The sequence below is a fragment of the Meriones unguiculatus genome, chromosome 10 (genome assembly GCF_030254825.1).
Source record: "Meriones unguiculatus strain TT.TT164.6M chromosome 10, Bangor_MerUng_6.1, whole genome shotgun sequence".
Taxonomy (NCBI): Eukaryota; Metazoa; Chordata; class Mammalia; order Rodentia; family Muridae; genus Meriones; species Meriones unguiculatus.
Genome location: NC_083358.1, coordinates 17,672,105 through 17,694,200, shown reverse-complemented (window position 1 = coordinate 17,694,200; position 22,096 = coordinate 17,672,105). Strand labels below are relative to the sequence as shown.

At 42.3% G+C, this 22,096-nt stretch overlaps 1 protein-coding gene across 1 annotated transcript in view; it reads left to right on the top strand.

Annotated features, from left to right (window-relative positions):
- The window catches only part of Hydin (HYDIN axonemal central pair apparatus protein), a 355,607-nt gene that overhangs the window by 13,336 nt on the left and 320,175 nt on the right, over positions 1-22,096 (top strand). The window contains exon 2 of the mRNA XM_021632513.2: positions 21,843-22,000. Coding sequence (XP_021488188.2) covers positions 21,843-22,000 — 158 coding nt within the window. The remainder of the gene's footprint in view (positions 1-21,842; positions 22,001-22,096) is intronic.

Below are 22,096 nucleotides of genomic sequence, written 5' to 3'. Positions count from 1 at the left end.
TGCTACAAACATGATTGAGCAGTGTCCTTGAACTTTACATTTAGCTACGTTTTATTGCCATGACTGAGGCAACTTACAAATGAAAGTGTTTACTTGGGTTTATGGTTTCAGATGATTAGAGTCCATTTTGACAGAGTTGAAGGCATGGTGGCAGGCCGCCGCAAGAGCAGCCGAGAACTCACGTTTGTCTCACCAGCACAAAGCAGAGAGTGCTAACTAGGAATGACACAAGTCTTTTGAAAACCTCAAAGCCTGCTCCCACTGATACACCTCCTCCATCAAGCCACACCTCCAAATCCTTCCCAAACAGTTCACTTGGGAACAAATAGTAACTCACAAGAGCCTACGAGGGCCATTCTTATCTAAACCACCACAGCCACTGCGGTCACAGCCATCTCTCCAACCCAGATATTGCAGAAGTATTTTCCTCTCCTTCCCTTACCTCAGAGACCACTGCTCCCCTGACTCACGGAACTGTCACTGTCGGTTTCCTTTATAGTTTTGCTCTCTTGCATGCATTCCTGAAAATACGCTTCCATTTTCCCTCCATCTTGAGCGTGATGTAAACTGAATCACTTTGTGTGTGTATAGTTTTGGTTGATCCTTTTTTTAGTCCCTCAGCTTCATGTAGAATTCCTGCATTGTTGATCAGCTGCATCAGCTCTATTGAAGAATGCGTCACAGGAGCACAGCGCTTTCTTCTGTGTATTGTTATGAAGACACAGGTTGTTCCCAATGCATCGTTGACATCAGCAGATTTGTACATGTAGCATGTACATACCAGCATTTCTCTGGACTACGGACTGGGGCAAATTCCTGGGTCATAGGTCAGACATACACACCTTTAGGTTTACTAGGTAATAAAAGCTAGTTTGGGACATGGTTCCATTCAGGTACAGTCCCACCAGCAGGTATTTGGCACTTTTTACTGCAACACAGGGGGGTCGATATTCACAATTATCAGACTGAAATTTTGCCCATCTTGTGGATACGTACTACCTTGTGATTCTAATTTGGTGTTCCGATTGTGTCTTTAAATCACCAGTCTCAAGTGTTGATGACCTGGTAGGTATGTAGTGGCATATTATAATATTAATTGTGTCTTCCTGATGATTGGTTGATAAAGTTGAACATGTGTCATATTTATTGGGCATTGGATTAGCCTTTTGCTTGTTTTTTCCCCCCTATTGGATGTACTTGTTAGATGCTGTTTTGTAGGCATTCTCTAAGCATTCTGGACCTGAGGTTGTATTGTCATGTATTCCAAACACCTCCCGTTTGAGGAAGCTTGACTTCTCATCTTTTATGTAGTCTGTTCGATAAGATGTGATTTAAAGAGTAATTCCAAATTGAAAGCCATTGAGCCATGGAAACTTTCCTTTGTGGCAGGGCTTCTTATGTTTAAGGAACCCTCTCGTTAAGGAAGACCTCCTTCCAGGTCACCTTCTGAATGATTCCCTGTGGCCTTTCCTTTTCGGAATTTTGTTCTATCAGGAGTTACATGTGTAGTGTAAGCCTGTCTCAGAAAATAAGATGGAGAGTAAATGAGGAAAACGTTGCTGACATTGGCTTCTGGCCTCCACAGGCAACACACACATGCACACACACACATACATACCCCTAAAATGCACAATAAGCCCTTGGTACCATCACATATCAGTAACTGTCTATAATACTTTGACTCATACTTAATGGCTGGGTCTCTGCAAAGCTCTGTGCAAAATATGATTCATTTGTAATACGGGCTGTCTTTCAGAGTTTACTGGCTTTTCATTCAAGTTTTGTTTTGTTTTGTTTTGTTTTAAGTTTTATAAAAAGTCCAGTAATTTTTTCATTGAGTTTGTATAAGCAGATTCTTGTTGGGGTTTTGGCTTTGATGTAATGACAGTGTAATACCTCTTTGTGCTTTCTGTAAACTGGGGCTAGATCTAAAGGCTCTATCAAGTTTCAAGTTGGTAATTTTCTTTTCAGAAGAATAATCTGAAGGGTTTACCTCCTTTCTGCTCACATAATATTAATGATATTAAGATTGATTTTGGGGTTCACATGTGGCTAGCCTGATTGTGACTGAAATGTTTCCTTCATGATTTTATCCAATAATTCTTGGCTTAGGGGCTTACATCCATCTGGGTAGGAGCACATGGTGTTGCTTTGAAAAACTCAGTTCATAGGCATTTTCACCTAGAATTTTTCCATATAGAATGACTTTTTCTCATTTACTATGCTGCTTCTGTGAAATATATCTAAACAGGATGAAAATAATGAGTTCCCAGCTGTTCTGTCTCTCTTACATGTATTTATGAGATCCATTTCTTTATCTATAAATTTGTGTATATTAAAAGTACCTTGTTTTGTCCAAGAGAACAGCCCTTCAAGTTCAAGTTTGTTTCAATGCCAGCTTGGATGTTTTTCAATTTTTATTTTTATTTATACATGTCTGAAGATGCCAACAGAGACCAGAAGAGAGTATTGGATCCCATGGAGCTGGAGTCACGGGTGGTTTTGAGAACTGATCTTTCATCTTCTGCAAAAGCAAAACCTGATTTTAACTAGAGTTATCTCTCCAGCTCTTGTAATTTTTCTAAATTAATATATAATTATATCACTTCCCCTTTTCTTTTTTTTTCTCTAATCACTCTCATATCCTCTCACTTTTTCCCTCTGAAACTCATGCCCCTTCTTTAAAATAATTACCATTCCATATATGTGCATGGATCTATAAATGCAAGCTGCTGAGTCTACTTACTGTTGCTTGTATTCACACATTTCTGGGGCTGACCCCTGGTACTGGATAACGAGTTTGGGGCCTCATCTTTGGGAGTATTAATTCTCCCTCTCTCGGCAGTTGTTATTTGCCTACAGCTCTTTGTCTGGGGGTGAGGGACCCCTGGAAGTTCCCCTTCTGTGTTAGCATGTCTATTGCTGTTGTCATCGTGTCCTGGTTGGATCTTTGTCAACTTGACACAAGCTAGAGTTAGTCAGCGGAGAGGAAGGAGCCACAATTGAGAAAATGCCTCTGTAAGATTAGCCTGTAGGAAAGTCCGTGGAGGAAAATTTCACAATTAGTGATTGATGGGGAGAAGCAGACTATGGAGGGTGGTCCCACCCGTGGGCTGCTGGTCCTGGGTTCTGTCGGAAGGCAGACTGAGCAAGCCATGGTAAGCAAGCCAGTAAGCAGCACCCCTCCATGGTTTCTGCTTCACTTTCTGCCTTCAGCTTCCCAACCTGCCCTGAGTTCTTGCTCTCACTTTCTTTGGTGACAAACTGTGATATGAAACTATAAGATGAAACAAATACCCCCCCCCAAGACTCCTTTGGCTGTGATATCACAACACTAGAAACCTCGACTATGACAGGCGGTTATACTGTTTTAGTCCTCCTCCCCCGTAGCTCCTGATGGTTCTCTGACTTTCAGTCGTGGGTAACTGTGTTAGAATTAGCTTGTTAATTTCCTGACCCAGGCATGGCTTTATAACCCATGTTCATGTCTGATAGAGCAAGCCTCCCTACTCTCTTCTCTTGGATTCCCCCAGAGACAGAACCCGAGTCTAGATTGTTATTTTATTTTTGGTTAATGAACTTAAGGGATAGCAACAAGGCTGAAATGGGTGAGTTAAGAAAGGAAATAAAACCAGTTCAACAGTGTGGTTTAACTTGGCTGCCACTGTAGGCAGCAGGGGAATGGTCTCACAGAGATCATAAAAGACCTGTGAAGAGGTATCAGTAGATTGTCAGCCTGGAGGCTGAAAGAATGGAAGTTCTGTGCCCCAACATGCCTCTCTGCTACTGTCTGTTGCCTTTCGCACTCCTCAGCTGTGCTGGCATGAGAGCTGCTAGACACGGGTCAGAGAACTAATAATCTTCCATGCACAATAGAGTATATGATCGTTTAAGCCCTTCACAAATCAATGTTCTCCCTCCATTTCTCTTTCCATCATGGGTTTGTTTGTTTGTTTGTTTTTCATCTGAAATTGCTTTCCTTCAGTTGGACTTTTCTTTAGTGAGAGGCTGCTAGGGTGAGCCTTCCTAGATCTGCTGCTTCAAACTGCCTTTAATTTGCCCTTGTTCTCAAAAGACATCTTGATGCTTTTGAAATTACAAAAACGACAGGTCTTTTTGTCTTGATTTGTTGTTGTTCTTTAACTGGCCCTTTGAAAGCATTCTGTCTTTTGTTCAAGATTTAGTCTTATTATGTGTGTGTGTGTGTGTGTGTGTGTGTGTGTGTGTGTGTGTGTGTTTCTGGATTAGCACGTGCCCTGAGGGCACGCATTGCTGTTTTGTTTTAGTGCTTTGCCTCTTTCTCTGATGCTTGATTTCCTTGGAGTTCGGTCTGGCAATTGCTTTACTGTCTTGAGAGCTCTTTAATGTTTTTTTTTTTGGGGGGGGAGGGTGAGGTTTTTCATTGGGAGCTTTTGATTGTGTTCATACACATGGCTGCTAATGGATTACAGCTCATGGATTACATACCATTACTGGGAATGAAAGTTCCCTTTAAATTCAAGGTAGCTGATTGTTGTTCTTACTAGGGATATAAGGTAGATACAAATATTTTTCATGCTTTTCAGTGGGGATCAATCTAGGTAAACCCAATGAAAGAGACACAATAAGAATTTCCTAGTCAGTATTTACCAGCCTGGTAACAGAGAGATGAAAAAAATGGCCCCGTTGCCTGCCAGACAACTTGAATACAGTGTTATACCATGTAACCAAGCTCTGTCGCTGGTTTTCATTTCTGACCTCTGCTGTGACAGCAATCCGATATGAATTAAAAGAATTGTATTTGACGTTTTAATAAAAGGTAGGAATGCCACATTTACCAGCTACCTGCTAGTGAGGATGTACCCACCAGAGAGGAGTGGAAAGCCCTCAATAGAGAGGGGTCAAATGAGCTTGCTGTTCACTTGCTCCTGGGAATTGTGACTGACATCTCCAGGGGCTGGTGGAAACTGATGAAATCACCAGTCCCTCTCTTTGCTGATGTCAGTGCGAGCCACAGGCAGGGTCAGAGAGTGAATCCAAATTTACTCTCCTGTGTACACACAGTCTTCTGAAATACATTCCATGGAAGGAAATCCAATTGTCAGCATTTCAAGGGGAATGGCAGGATCACTTTTTAATAATGCTTCTAGCTGAGTTGTGTGTTCTTTGAGGAAAACATGTACAGATGTATGAGCTTCCTGATCTTTAGAATCTGGAAAGGAACTATTTCTCTTTAGACTCATACATTCTGTGAACTTGAACTCACCCATCCAAAGACCAGGAATCTCTGGAGCCCCATGACCTTCTGCAAACACGTTGATGTGTGCTGGTTCCATTCAAACGCAGGCCGCATAAGAACAGAGTAAGTCACGCGTGGGATTAACAGTTCTGGTTGTCTAACGCAGCTTTGTAGTTTAGGCATTGGAAGGTTCACCTGGCACTCTTGGTGCAGGTTGGTTGACCTGGGAATTGTATATGGTTTCAATAAGGTATAAGTTATTCTTTCCTAACTGATAGTCATTTAAACTTGCTTGGAGAGCGCAGTTCAGGGTCTTTCTCTGAAGTAGCACTTCGTCACTTTGGCTACGACACTTGGCATGCTAATTCAGAGAAAGACTCTGTCTCAGAAAGTTAGGTGGAGAGCGGTAGAGAAAGATACCCAGTGTCTTTTAGCCTCTACATGCACACACATGCATGTACAAACAAATGTGTGTACACCCCCCCCCAATGTTTAAAAGCTGCTAAACAGTATTTCAGTTGAGAATGCAAAATTTTTTTTATAGTTTATTTACTTTGTATACCAGCTGTAGCCCTTTCTCTCATTCCCTCCCAATCCCACCCTCCCTCCTACATCTCCTCCCTGACCCTCTCTAAGTCCACTGATAGGGGATGTCCTCCTCCCCTTCTATCTGACCCTAGCTTAACAGGTATCATCAGGACTGCCTGCAATGTCCTCCTCTATGGCCTAGCAAGGCTGCTCCTCCTTTGGGGGGAGGGTTAAAGAGCCAGCCACTGAGCTCATGTCAGAGACATTCCCGGTTCCCATTACTAGGGAACCTACTTGGATACTGAGATGCCATCGGCTAATTCTAAGTAGGGGTCCTAGGTTATATCCATGTATGGTCATTGGTTGGAGACTCAGTCTCAGAAAAGACCCCTGTGCCCAGATATATTTGGTCCTTGTGGAGTTCCTGTCCTCTCCAGGTCTTACTAGCTCCCCCTTCTTTCATATAATTCCCTGCACTCTGCCCAAGGTTTGGTTATGAGTCTCACCATCTGCCTTGATACACTGCTAGGAAGAGTCTTTCAGAGGCTCTCTATGGTAGACCCCTGTCCCGTTTCTTGTTTTCTCCTACTTCCAATGTTCATCCCATTTGTCTTTCTAAGTGAGGATTGATCATCTTGCCCAGGTCCTCCTTCTTGGTTAGCTTCTTTGGGTGTACAGGTTTTAGTATGTTTATCCTATCTTATAGGTCTAGTATCCACTTATAAGTGAGCATATACCGTGAGTGTCTTTCTGCTTCTGAGATACCTCACTCAGGATGATCTTTTCTAGATCCTACCATTTGTCTGCAAATTTCATGAGTTCCCTGTTTTTAATTGCTGAGTAGTATTCCATCATGTAAGTGTACCACAATTTCTGTATCCATTCCTCTGTTGAGGGACATCTGGGTTGTTTCCAGATTCTGGCTATTATGAATAAAGCTGCTATGAACATGGTTGAACAGATGTCCTTGTTGTATACTTGAGCATATTTTGGATATATGCCTAGGAATGGTATAGCTGGATCTTGAGGTAGCACTATTTCTAATTGTCTGAGAAAGCACCAGACTGATTTCCAAAGTGGTTATACAAGTTCACATTCCCACGAGCAATGGAGGAGGGCTCCCAATTCTCCACATCCTCTCCAGCATGTGTTGTCACTTGAGTTTTTGATCTTAGCCATTCTGATGGGTGTAAGGTGAAATCTCAGCGTCCTTTTGATTTGCATCTCCCTGATGGCTAAGGACATTGAGCATTTCTTTAAGTGTTTCTCTGCCATTGTATATTTCTCTACAGAGAATTCTCTGTTTAGATCTGTACCCCATTTTTTAATTGGGTTACTTGATTTGTTTCTTTTTAACTTCTTTAGTTCTTTATATATTCTGGATCTTCCCCCCCGCCTCCCAATATCTGACAGAGAATGCAATTTTGAATGCAAGCAAAATAGAGACAAGAAAATTATTTTAACTCACTTTAAGCATATGGAAAGATACTTCCCTGTTTTACAAAAATTCTACAGATTTTAAGAATTAATACAGTGACTAGATGCAAAAAGGACTGTCTAATGAAGGACCAATGCAAGTGTTATGAAAAGTGTTCTCTCAAAGCCACTAAGAAGTACTAGGCCAGGGCAAGCAAGATGGCTCAGAGGCTAAAGGTGCTGGTTGTCAGGCCGGACAACTCAAATTTGATCCCCAGAGCCCACATGGTGGAAGAAGAGAGCTGGCTCCTGCAAGTTGTCCTCTGAATGCCACATGTGATACACATGTGCAGACACGTGCACAGGCCATACATAGATAAATGTAAAATCTTAAGAAATGGTTATTGGTAACCTGGCAGATGACAGTCTTTGTATCTGTTATTGGTAGTAAGATGTGAAGAAGCTAGCATTGACTGGATATTTAGATCCAAAGGATTTTGAGTTGTCAATGAATGGTAGTTTCTTCTTCATGGCAGATTGTATTTTCAATAAAATGATGTAAATTGCCTAATATTCACCAGACGCTTAAAGAATAGATGAGTGCTGTATGTGCATGCATGTTCACATGTGTGTCTATGTATAGAGACCTGTCTTAAATGCATGCTCTGACCTGACAGTTCCTTTCCTGGATGTATACTCTTGCTTGTCCTTGTTTGTGGAAAGACATTCACAAAAGTGTGTATGGCGTTATAATCCAAGTGTTGGAAACCACCCAAATGGTAATCAGTGGTAGAATGGGCAAATAAATGTTACAGTGAACAGAACTGTATCAAATCCATATCTATACAAATTAGGTATAAAGCTGGACCCTGAGTGCACACTGGGTGATTCCAGTCTTTCAAATATTAAGCACCAGGCTTAACTATTAAGCTCAGGGATGTATGTTTAAATCATGAAAGATTTAAAGATTTAAACCTTCAAAAGCAAGGTTCCCTGTGGTTGGTAGAAAGAGCTTAGTGTCGAGAGAAGGCACTGCAGTGTTCTGTTTCTTGTCCTGGGTGATTATTTTATAGGTTTAACCCCTGTAATTTAACAATTTGTTGTGTTGTGCCTGTGTGAGGCATTTTTTAAATAATGTTTTTATTTATGCCTTTAAAATTTCATAGTTTTATTTTAATTTCTGTTTATTCTTTGTAAATGCCACATATGTATACAAAGCCTCTTGATAAAATCTACCCCTCGCTTTCCCCTCAAACCTCACTACATTTCCCTCTGAACTTCAAGCCTTCATTGAAATCCACTCCTTGATCCAACTAGTGATGCCCCTATGTGCGGCCACATTCCACATGAAAAGAGACTCTTCCCTCCCTGGTAGCGATCAGCCACCCATAGCTGTGCATTCAGGCGTGGGGCCTTGGCAGCCCTCATCCATCCATGTTGGACTGTGGACTGCTGTTGTCTTTTGCAGGGAACGACAGCTTCATGAGTGTGATAGTCACGCCATGTGCAGACAGCATGTCATGAACTTCTCCCCCCACTCCAGACCTTACATTCTGTCCACTCATCTCTTCCACAAAGTCTCCTTGAGCCTGAGAGTCTGGGTGGGAGTGGATCCAGATGGTCCATCAATGGCTGAACATCACAGTTGATTAATTTTGGCCTTTGGAACTGGAATTCATCTCTGCATTAATAATTAACATTGTAATAAGAAATGTCTCCTTTATGGATATAAACACACATGTTCAGAAAGCAGTTTGACAATATGACCATTTTGAAGAACAGCATTAGTATGTTCTTCTCTAGGTCCTGTGCCTTCTGCAACACTGGGTTTGGGCCATTTTTACAGTACAGGTGTGTATTCCCTCCTGTAGGGCAGGCATCAGGTCCAGTCACGAGAGTGGATGGTTGCCCCAACAACAATCTTTCCACTGTTGCATCAGTGACACATCTTGCCTGTCAGGTCGGTATTGCAGCCTTCAGGGTCCAGTCCCGGAAGACTATTAATGTGTTTTCTCCTCCAGAACTCCGCATACCATTTCTGACCACTGTGAAAGTTGGGAGTCTCTGGGCCAGTTCCATATCAAGTTTTCCGTGTCCTGGAAACAGTGTGTGGGTCCTACCTTCGAGTTTTGATGGGCAAGCAACCAAGAGCAATGACAACGGCCCAGTTGTCTTGGGTGCCTCAGGGGACTTTCTGAGCAATAGCCTGTAGAGAAGTAACTCATGCCTGGTACTGACATTTTCATAGCTCACGTCTTCTAGGAGAAGCTTTGTTCACTGATGTCTTTAAAACACACACATATTGTAACATATATTACTTATAATTATTGTATATGTTTATAGTAGAGTTTCAGAAAGTTTTCTACATCCTTGCTTGTTGTTAACCCACAGGCCGTTCCTCCTCTCTTCCACTACCCCCACCCCCACTTAAACCTTTAGTTCCCAGTATTCTCCCCCAATTCTTTATCACGTATATCCTACTGTTTTCTCTTATAGTTTTTTTTTAGCTTGGATTATGAGATGAAAAGTTCTAAGCACCTTATTCCTGTATGCTCCATTTTGTCTTCTAAGCGTGCCCGTGGCCCCTCATTTCTGCATGTCCATCATTTCACTTCTGCACCCAGAAGTCCCCCTTTCTACTCTCATTCACCTGCATCCTTTGAACTGAATTCATCTCCTTTCCAATGGCCAATTTCTGGTTTCCTAGTTTCCACGTGTAGATCATATTAAACAGGAAAAAAATCTGGAGATAAGACCCTCATCTAGCAATTATCTTTTGTGTCTGGACAGAGGGAGGAGGATTTCAAGTCAGAACCATCTTGGATCCTTGGGTCTTGTTTCTGAATTTAATAGTATGTCTTCAACAATAGGCCCTTAACTTCCATCTCTGAGAAGCAATCAGGGGCAACTGGCTATGTTTTGGGGAGTCTCTTGTGCAATCCTAAACAACAACTCAAAAGTAAGATTCTCATATCTTGTGTGGGGGTTTTGTTAGATAGTCAGTGGCCCTTCGGGGTGGTGTATTGTCAGCCCAGAAAATTTATTTGAACTATATATGTATACATATAACAGACTTTATGTATTATCAATAAGCTTAGGTAGATAGATACAGAATGATTTTTTATGACTCTTCCAGACATCCTTCCTGCTATTTTACCCTTCTCCCTCCTTCTTCTATGTTAATCTCTTTCTATTCCCTGATTAAACTCCGCCCTGTTTTTCCCCATTTCCTCATTGCTCTCCCCCCTCGTTTGTGGAACTCATTGATTGGCTAGAGTGCTGGCCAGCAAGCTCCGGGGACCCGCCTGTATCTGCTCCCTTTCCCCACGCAAGGGTTGGAGGTGCACCCTACGATGGCTGGCTTTTCACAATGCTGGCTTCTGCCTGTCTATTCTCCCTTCTTAGTGCCGGGGTTACAGGCACTCACGACCATGTGTGGCTTTTACATGGCTGCTGGGATCCAAACACAGACCCTCATGCTTGAGGCACATGTTCTGTACTGGCTGAGCCATCTGCCCAGCCCTGCAACTGTAGTTCTGATAGTTATGACATTAGCTATAGAATTATATGCATAAATGAAAACATCAGAATGAAGCAGACTATTTTATACAATTAATATAATAAAATACAAAAAATTTTAAATGATAGGTTTTTAAAAATGTTTTAAATTAGGTTCACAGACCACAATAAGCACATTTGGGAGCTTTTTTCCCTTCTTTTTGTAGCTGTTACTTTCTTCCCATGTGACTTTTAGTTTGCTGTTTGACTTTCCCACTGTGTCAGGTCTAGAAGCTTCTACAGTTTGAACAAGTTTTCAATGCTTGATATTTTCCTGTGAAAAAGCAGTTCTCTGTAATTTGACCTTGGGAAAGTTGCTTTTCTTTGTATATCTGAATCTTACTTTCCTCCGGCATGGGTCATGTAAGAGGATTCCTTCTGAAAGTTCTCTTTGATCCACCTGAGATGCAAGAAGTCACACACCCCGCAGAGACACATTGTTTTCAACAAGTATTTGAAAGGGAAGGGAGCAGAGGCCACTGTGAAACCAGTAACACCCGAAATAATCCAATTTTAAAGAGATCAAACAAATAGAAAGCCAAGAAGCATGGCAGACTTAGAGACAGCAGGAGAGCAGGAGATGAAGCAGGATTATAAAATGAAAGTTACTCGTTTTGTTCAGTGAGTTCCCAAAGAATCCCCAACTCAGCAACAAAAGTCGTGCTGTATTGACGCCGGTGCTTTCCATCTGATGCTTCCCTGCTAGCAGAGCACTCAGCCTCACATCCCACCACGGAAGAGCTGCCCCCTAACACTACTGTGAACACAGAGGCAGAAGATGCGTGAGCCCCTGTCAACTCTCACATTTACATCCAGCAAGCAAGATTAATCAAACAAAATTTTCTTCCCTTTAGGTCTTCTTCTTCTTGCTGTTTCGGTTCTACCCGAACTGTATAACAAGGGTAACATCAAGAAGATTATATTCCAGGTTCTGAGAAGAGTGCTTTCATATACACCACGTTTACTCTTTTTAATAATCACCTGAGGTGGAGAGGTAGTTTCCAAGATGGTGCTCAGTCCCCCTGGTCCTGATGTGTATGGACTGATGCGGTCATTCCCACACTGAAATGACACCATCTGCATGGTCAATAATGTGTAGACGGTTATGTGATGTTCGGATTGAAAATGACACTGTGTTTATGTCTCTGCACGATCTCCTAGGTTGCATACTTTGGTTCCATCCAGTCTCTATGCTTTGGGGGGACACTCAAGCAGCCCCAATGAGAGGGTCATGATAGGGGGTGGGTTGAGGCCTTGTATGGATAGCCAGGCCTGACTTCCTAGTTCTGTGAGTAAGCCATCTTGGGTTTTCAGCCCTTGAGAAGCCTTCAGGTTATGTAGCTTTAGATCCATCTATGACTTATGATCTTATAAGAGAGCCCATGTCAAAACCACCCAGCCAAACTTCCTACAAATCTTTTAGATCACTGGAACTTGAGGCATCAATGATAAACCCAGTTAAGCATCATGTAGGCAGTGTTGTTTTGTCCTGTATTTGGGAACACTCTAATTGGCAGCCGGTAACTATCACAGTAGACTCTATTGTCATTGTCATTACTGGGCTCCAAGGAGATTAACTTCCAGGTATAATGACTCCAGAACTTTTGGGCCTAGTAGAAATGAGGTTTTGTTTATCATTGGTAACAGTTTTTATTTTTCTCTCTGAAAAGAAAAAAAAAATAACTTCTAACTGGGGAGAAGCATTTTTTGCCAATCAAAGCTTCTGTTTGTTAAAATGTGTTAAAAGGTTGTGGACTAGTGAAATATATCATAAATGCGAAATGCTGTGTTTGGCACCAAAGATGTTTCAAATTTGTTTACAGTTCATATATTTCTCACAGGCTAGAAAGGCTTTTAGCATTTCTGAGATTCAATTTGGAGCAAATTTACCATTTTCTGTTTCTCTTTTCTGAGAAGATACAGGATTGGAAATGGAAGATGATAAAAGGGAAGACAGAAGGCAATGTATTCTGAGGCATTTAGGATAAAAGAACAAGCGTGGAGACGATGAGGGAGGCATGATTATGGAGCTCATGATAGTTATTAATGTGACAAGCACACAGCCCTGTAGCATCTGGAGACATTCACCGATTTAATAACACACATCATGAAATTCTGCTTTCCCAGGCAGCAGTCCACCCTGAATTTGAACTCTTGTAGCCTTGACTTTACTGTGAGTTCCTAAGAGTGAGGAGACTATAACTCCGTATGGAAAACAAATTTTGTGCTACTCCCAAGCATCACAAAAAAGGAACCCGATGGTACAAATGTATGAAGGCCGAGCTCTAGTGGAAAATCCTCAGTCCTGGTTCCTAAGGGTTAGCTGGGAAGACATTTCCCGTCTCTTCCTTATTCTTTGAAAGGAGCTTTAGGTCCCAGAAAGGGAGCACTGTCTAACCTAAACTCCTGTTAGGTGGCATTGCTAGAAGTTGAAAGTTGACATTTAGGTTAGGAAGACAAAGCAAAAAGCTGAAATGAGATGCCTGAGGTATATGCAAGGCAGAGTAATTTGCACTCTTCGGCTGTACCAAAGAAAGACTTTCTTCCAGAGTACTTAGGGGTGGCTTTTATAAGATGACTTGACGTTTGCTAGGTATCTGGGAACATGGATATAAAAAGAAATAATGATCCTATATAGAAGTATTTTTGCTGGTCATCATATCAGCTGGACTGATTTAGAATCACCTACAAGGCACATGGTAGCTGCGTCTATGAAGATGCTTCAAGAGAGGACTCACTGAAGAGGAAAGACTGACTTTGAATGTGAGCTGTAGCATCATGCAGGATGTGATCCTGGACTGAAGTGTTTCAAACAGGGAAACAAGGAGAAACCCAGATACGTAACCCGGATCCCCTCTCTGCTTCTTGGCTGCCAATATGATATAACTATCTACCTCACACTCCTGTAGCCTCAACTGCAAGATGCCCCCACCATCATGCCTTCCCAACCATGATGGACTGTATCCCCCTCCGCCACGAGCCGAAATAACACTGTCTTCCTTTAAGTTGCTTTTTGTCAGATATTTGGTAACAGCCAACAATAAAAATAACAAAAGAAACAAATACAAAAAGTGCCAAGGAGTGGGGCTGTCGTGGTGATAAATCTGACTGTGTGGTTCCCAGGCCTTTGGCAACAGGCTTGTAAGAGGAATGCGAAAGAGTTTGGAGCTGTAGGATAGAAAAACTTTAGGATGCCCTAAGTGGAAACTAATAGGCTATTGTGGAAGAGTTGCTCAGACCAGAATTCTGAGAGAAATGGGGAGAGTGCTGGCCTGGCTCAGAATGTTTCAGAGGGGGGCAACGGTTCATTAGAAACTGTGCTAGAGAGCATTCATGTAACATTCTGGAAGATAATATTTGGCTTTATTCTACCTATGCCATGAGAACTTGTGTGAGGCTGAATCCAAAGGTAACAGATTAAGTTGTTTAGTGGAGGAGATTGGCAGACAGGAAAATATCCAGACTGTGGCCTGGTTATTCCTCATTGCTCTCAGGGAGGCCTATCGTGACCCAGAAGAAAGATATGAAAAAAAAAATGATGTTTGCCGGGGGGGGGGGGGGGAAGGTGCATGTGTGCGTTTAAAGTTGTAGAAAAGGTAGGGTTAGAAAAAGCAGCTATAATTAAAAAAAGATCAGTAGAGTTAAAGAGAAATTTGATGTCTGGGACAATAAGAAAAATGCCTTGAGAGCAAGGCCACATCTATGAAAGCTCTCAACTTGTGAAACACGGGAACTCATCTGAAGGGATAGTCTCAGCTAGAAAAGCTGCAGAAGGGTTTTCCTGCTCAAAGGCAACCCCCTGTGGAGCATTTCCCTCCTCAGCCATCAAGGCAAACAGAAGAGGGCTTGGCTGCACCTTGATCTGGCAGCAGAACTTGTCAGTGTCCTGCGTGGGGAGTCAGTTTCATAGGCATGCTGAATGCAAGAGTTAGGGTGGCATGGAAAGCCGCTGGCACTCGGCAGCTGAGGATAGCATGGAGAGGGGCAGGCCCAGGAGAGAGGCTGAGTGACCTGGAGAGGAGGAAATGACGGGTGGAGCCCAAATGATGCCACCCCTGGCTCCAGATGGCAGACACAGAGCAGCGGGTTTGCTCTGTGGCATTTGGGTTTTCTCTGGGTGCAGCTTTTCCTTGCTATTGCCCCAGTGCTCCTTTAGGACGGGCATGCTTACTCTGTGTGATGCCATTCTGTACTAGAACTGTGTAACTTGTCTTTACGTGACTCACCTGCCTCCACCTGCCCAGCTCTGGGATTACAAGTGTGTGCCATTGTACCTATTTTGTTTTGTTTTGTTTGATATGTGGTTTCCGGAGCTTGAACTCAGGCCTCAGGCTTGGGCAGCACACTCAGTGACTGAGCCCCCTCCCCATGAGTGGTGGTCTGAGTAAGACTGGCCCCTACAGGCTCAGATATTTGAATGCTTAGTCAGCAGGGAGTGACAACCTTCTGAAGAGATTAAAGGGCTTAGGAGACTGGCCTTGTTGAAGGAGGTGTGTCACTGGCCTCTGAGGTTTCAGAAGCCCTGAAGTCTCTCTCCCTGCTTACGGATCACGATCACGATGTAGCTCTCAGCTACTGCTCCAGCACCTGCCTACAGGTGGCTTTGTTGCCTGCCATGATGATAATGGACTACAACTATAAAACTGTAAGCAAGCCCACAATTAGAGGTTTCCTCTTATGAGTTGCCTTGGTCATGGTGTCTCTTCACAGCAATAGAACAATTTTAATTATAGAATTATAAAAATTTTAAAGTATACATTTTGATTATAAAAATTGTAAAGTATACATATTAGAAAGTATATTATGAGGGAACTTCAGGAGTTCACAACATTTCCCATTTTTGTTTCATCTCTCTCTTTCTCTCTCATGCACATATATATAGATATGCACACACATGCTTTTTTTTCTGGAGTGTTTTAAGGCCAGGCTCAGACATGATTCCTGTTTACCTACAATTTTTTTTTCTAGATATTGCTAATAGATTAAAACTTCTTTATAAGCAACCAGTTTCACTGCTATGGTCCCACCTAACAATTTCTAAAGCGTATTTTAAGTTTGCTGAGCCACCAAGCTTTGGGGATGGATAGGGTTTGAAGGGATCTTAATTAGTTAAAAAAATAAAAATCCTTAATTCATTGAACAATGATGATTTTTACCTTTTCTTATTTATCTGGAGGCTCATAAGCCAAACAAGGTCCGCCCTTGCACGTGTTGGTCAAAGACTCTACTTCATACTCAGCCTCTCTTTCTTGCTCCTTAAACACTTCACTGCTGGACTAAACCTTTCTTCTTGTTTCCTATAATTTTCCCCACATTCAGCCTAACTGTATTCTTATAGGAGGTCTTGTCTATCCATTTCCTTTCTCTCCAGCTGCCTGGCTGGAGGCTCTAGAAGCTTAGTTAGAACTGGGTCTGGGCGTCTGTTTACGGGGGTTTATCGGTGCAGTGCATTGCAGAGTACAGGAGGCCTCTTACCTGCCTGGGGTTGAGTCTTTCGGCATTAAGATTGTCCCAGGTCCTTGAAACCATTCTGGCAGCCTGTACTTGTTTCCTTGTATGGGTGATAGAATGTTCTAGGTTCACCTCACAACATGTGTCCCCAACCTCACATGAGATTCTAGGAGCTGTGGGTCCTTTTAGAGAGGTAAAGGGCATTTCACACTCACAGTCTGTGGGCTGTCATTTCGGCTGCCGTTCAGCTGCTTCAGTTAGGCATGTTATTACACAGGGAAAGCCACCACGAGCTTTCAATCTGCAAGAAAGCCAGTGGGCTCTCCAGGGCTGGGCTTAGCTCCCTGCTGTAAAGCACGCTCAGCAAGCATATGCTCTGGGCCCGGTCCTCAGCACCCAACATATTTTTATACAAAGAGAGATGCAGCTCTCTACTATAAGAAATTTTACAATTTTTCATTTTTTTTTATGCTGAAACACTTGGTTCCTAACAATGCTGACATAAATACTTACTTTTAAAATATCATTAATATTCTGACAATGAACAGCCATTGATTGGGTGGATGCTAAGATTTCTGTGCTGCCTCCTATGTTTTCCATGCAAATCCCCCAAGCAGAACAGGACAGTCCAGACACAGCTCTAAGGTCAGCTGGAGTTGTTTTCTCTTGAGTTCATAACACCAGCTTGATATACAGAAAGGTTCATTTGTTTTGGTTTGGTTTCAATTTTTAAGAATCTGTTTTCCCCTCTCCTGTTTCTCCTTGATATGTAAAACATTCACACAGCTCAGAAGTCCACAATAGGGGTGCGTTCTGTGCAGTCTTCTCTCCTGTCTGCTCTACTGTGACCCTCAAATCTCTCCTTAGGTCACCAGGTTCATTGTTTTGTATACCAGTTCATATTTCAATCAGTAAATCATTTAGGTAGATTCCTAGAATAGAGGTGCTGGGCACATGTGTACAATAAAACCCAACATGTATGTATCTATATATTGTTGGTCATATTAGTAATACAAGTACAGAATACATAGATTTAGATTTTTGGAAATATAACATGTAACTTTGTAGTATATTTCATAACACCATTTTAACTTTGTCACTATAATTGTACAAACAGAACTGATAGGTTAGTTTCTTCCATAGATTTTTAATTTTTGTTGTTCATGAAAAAGAGGATTTTATTTATTTATTTATTTGGTTGGTTGGTTGGTTGGTTGTGACAAGGTCTCACTCTGTAGCCCAGTGTGGCCTGGAGTTCACTGTGTATATTCAGACTGTTTCTGCGTTCATGCTACTTTACTTGCCTCAGCTTCCTGGGAAAAGGGGCTACAGCTGGGAATTACCACATCCAAGTTTTACAGTAGAAGGTTTTTACATTTCTCTGGGATTTGTTTATAATTTCTAGTTTTATCACATTATAACCAGAGTATTTATTATTTATAACATCATAGATTGTAGAACCTACTGCCATTTTTATTCCTTAACATATGATCAATTGTTTTTGCAACTGTTTCCTTTGCTCTTAAAGGAGTCTATTTTATGATATTAAGATTTATCACTTGATACGTATCCCTGAAATTAACAAATTATATTGTTCAAATCTGATAAATATTACTTATATTTTGTCCAGCTAACATACCTTTTCCTGCATCTGCTATATTAAAAATCTATAATTTGTGCTGATATGTCTGTGCATCTCCTATAATTTCTGCTTTGATTGATAGATGTTTTTACATTACTCTACAATAACTATTGCTTATATCTTCCTTATATCTTTGTTTTGAAGCGTGAAACATGGCTTTTAGCATTATATGTGTTTCTTTTTGTTTTTATTTAATCCATTAAAAATGGTCCACTCTTTAGTGAGAAATGTAATCCCTACTCCTTATAACAATGGCTGTATGCAGGGTTAGATCTCACTGTGGTTTCCCTGCTTTTTTTTTTTTTTTAATTGCTTCTGGCAATGTTATCTCTCAAAAACAGAATGCCCCTTCCTGACTGAAATCTGAAGGATGTTCAGGCTAGTGAAAGACACTCATGGACCAATAAGGAGATATGAAAGGTTTATTACCTACACGATGGAGCTTCCCGAGAGAGTTGAGCAGACCTCAAGCCTTTATGCCCCAGTAGTTTCCTTTATATTAAATCCTTTATAATGCCTCTGTTATTTAGCTGCTGCTGCATAACAAAGTAGTTTAAAGCAGCAGTTATTTATTTTCCTCACAGTTCCTGTCTTAGGAATTTGAGTGGAACACGCCTGGGTGCCTCCTATCTGGGCCCCTCTCATGCAGCTCCAGGCATGCAATTACCTGGTCTGAACTCTGTCTAGAAATCACCTTCCAATCATTCAACAGCTGCCCATGGGCCTCAGAAGACCCGTTTTTAAGCACAGTCACACTGTTGCGGCAGGCTCAGGCTCTTCACTGTATGTTCTCCTAGGCGGGTTTCTGGGCTACCCAACAATATGGCAGCTGGTGATTAGAGAAGGTGGGGAGAGGGAGAGAGGGAAAAAGAGGAGAGAGAAAAGAGAGATGGAGAGAGACAGAGAGGCAGAGGGTACCAAGATAGACGTAAAGTGTTTTACAACCTAACCTCAGAATAGTACCCCACCACCTAGACTGTATTGTGTTTTCAGGTGCCTAAGCATAGCTTTTGTTCAAAGGGAGAAGTGATTCAAATACACAAATGCCAGCAAACAGATACTACTGACTGATGTCCTACGGGCTTTCCATAAGTGATGTCAGCGTGACGCCTGCCTGTGACGAGTATGGCCCTCGATGATCTCAGTTTACTTCTGGTTTTATGTTTTCTTCTTCCCTTCTTAAGTTCCATTCTTTTGGCTTTCATAGAAAATGTTTGAATAGTTGGTCTCGCATCCTCAGCTTCATTTCAGTTTTAGCTGAACAGCTGACCGCAAGACATACCCATTGCCAGTGTTTTGGCTGAAAATGTTCAGTTCGTTGACCGGCTGAAGCTCACCTAGCCCAGTGATTCTCAACCTTCCTGATGCTGCAACCCTTAACGCAGTTCCTCTCATTGTGGTGACCCCTCAGTCATAAAACCATTTTCATTGTTACCTCAGAACTGTAATTTTGCTACTGTTATGACCCATAATGTAAAAAAAAATCTATGTTTTTCCAATGGTCTTAGCCAACCTCATGTGAAAAGGTCATTCAGCCTCCGGAGGGGGTTCTTTGGTTGAGAACCCTGTTCGGGTAGATCCCTCAGGAAGGTGTGATGGCTATTCTTGGTTGTCGCCTTGATTACATTGAAAATCAACTAAACCCCACACTGCTGGGCATGCCTGTGAGGGATTTTTTTTTTTTAATCTTAATAATTGAAGCAAGAAAACCCACCCAAAACCTGGGTCATACAGCAGTCCAGAAAGAAGACCACACAAGAAGGAAGCAGTGGCTTTTGACTGCTTGCCTTCACACTCTCATTGGCAAGCCTGTCCATCCTGTCACAGCATTGCTTCTCAGGGATTAGAACCTATTTTTCGGACTGAACAGCTACAGATTTTTGGCCCTTCTGTTGTGAGACAGCCATCGCCAGACTACCCAAACCATACCCTATAAGCCAGTCTCATAGATTCCCTTGGCGTGTGTGTGTTTGTATTCATTCTATTGGTGCTGTCCCTTTGGAGAACCCTGACTAATACAGAAGGGATCCTGCCTGCAATCTTCCCTGGGTCTTTCCACGATCAAATGCTTTTCTGTAGCCTCAACAATTCAGGAGCTCGCTTCGTGTAAAGTCTTTGGCCTGCTTCTTACAAAACTGGGAGGGCCTCCCTAGTTGCTCTCTGCTTCCACTGGTTGCCCAGCTCTTGTTCTGGGCTCTGGGCTCCCTCTCAGAACCACTGCCATCTCCCCCCACCTGCCATACTGATGCTCTCCCAGGACCTCACCTGCCCCTAAGAGTTGCTCTCTGACATTTAGGAGATCCAGGAGACCTCTGGCTGTGAGCACCTGGACATAGAGGTTGTCTGGGAACAGTGGAAATGTTTCCACCAAAGGCCTGAGAGCAAACACACCAAAGGAGTAGAACCGAGTAGTGTTGATTCTGTCTTGAATTATCACTTAAAGGAAACCAACATCATGTAAGAAATATGTAATGATTGCACAAAATCACTCAAAGGCAAACTTGAGGGACAGAGACCAGAAAGAATAAAACCTTTTCTGACAGGGGCTGCAGAATTTCAATAACTACCGGTTTTTTATTGGTGAAAATATGTATCCAGACAGCATGGCTGCTCTCCTGGACTACCATGAGGATGGTTGACCCTGTCTGTGATTTCCTTTGAGGGTGGCTCAGAGATGGAAATATGCTAATGAGCTGGTCAATTACCTTGCATCCATCACCTGTCATCATAACTGGCTTGCTGCCTGTCATCCCCATGATGCCAGGACTTAAGACAAGTGGGACCGATGTCATTTTGAGCTCTTCATATATGTTGAACATAATTTGTTTAGAGCAGAGCTATTGTTTTTACGTTTTGTTCTGAATGAAAAAAAAAAAAAGCCATGTCACATAGGCTGTGTGAAAGTATATTAGAACTAAAAAAAGGGGGGGGGTAAGTTGCTGCCACATTGTTGCCTTAGTTAATAAGTCACTCTATCAAAGCCCAGTGACTACTTTAGAATGCTAGACTAACATCCTGGCTACTGGCACAAATAAGCTTCCCTTACGTGCCTTCATCAAGACTCAGTCCCCAAATGAACAGGTGAAAGAGATTAAAGAACTGTGTGACCACATGGCCCATTGGCACGAAGTGGAAGCCCCCAGACCCAATATGGCAGAAGATCTCTTTGACAAGCACACCCTGGGACAGCCGCAGTGACCACAGGAGCTCAGGTGACCCCCCCCAAGACACCAAAGACAAAGGGAGGGCTATTACAGTGCGAGGATTTGGGACGGCACATGTGTTTAGTGACTTACTTATGACCATAAAATTTAAGTTCTCTCCTTCTTGACTCCCGCTGCTTTTCTTTTTTCTTTTTCTTTCCTTTTGAAAATTGTTATTTTCACTTGTATTAACTTTTTGTCTCTGTCCAGCTGTGCAGACCAGAAGCCCCATGTTTAATCTCTCTGTAGGGTTGATTGTCGTGGATGGGGAACTTTCAACTCAGTGGCCCAAGATGATACAGGGAGGGTTCAGAGCGAGCCTCGTCTGGAGCGTCTGTTTATCTTGTTTGGAAGTTAAGTGTGACAAACTGAGGGAGCCAATGGTGTACTCATCTCTTCCCAAGCAAAAAAGCCCATAGTTGGCCTAAAATGGATAAGAATGTATCTGGTCACACGGAATACAACTCTTTGTTTAATGTGCTTTTCTTCCGAGCATTTGACATAGTTTTAAATGTGATTTTCTAATCTTTCCCATGTATAAAAAAGCTATAAATAATGTATGATCTGGAGCTAGAGAGATGGCTCAGTGGTTAAGCTCATCCTAGAGGACTCAGGTTCAAAGCCAGCACCTACATGGTAGTTTATAACCATCTATAAGTTCAGGTCTAGGGAGCCAATGTTCTCTTTAGGCCCCTCTGGGGACTGCATGTATATGATGCTCAGATATATGTCCAGGCAAAACACCGTAACATGTTAAAAAGTTGTATGACCTGTTTGCAGGAGGCAACTGTTATCTGCTCTAAATCCACCCCCTTCTTTCCTTTAGGTGAACAAAGAAAATGTGTGAAAACGACAAGTGCAAGCCTTGAGGAGTCCATGGGAACTGTGCAGGTGGGGCTGGTGAAAATGATCAGGGGGTTGCAGAGCAAAGTCGTGCCACCCATGAACCCGAAGTTGGTCACAGAGGAAAAAGTGAACCAGATGGTAATGTACCAAAGACTGTCTGGTTAAGACACTTAGTGCAGTGTCCTTGGGACAGTGCTAATTTGTTCTTTCAGAATATTAGTGAATTGCTGATTA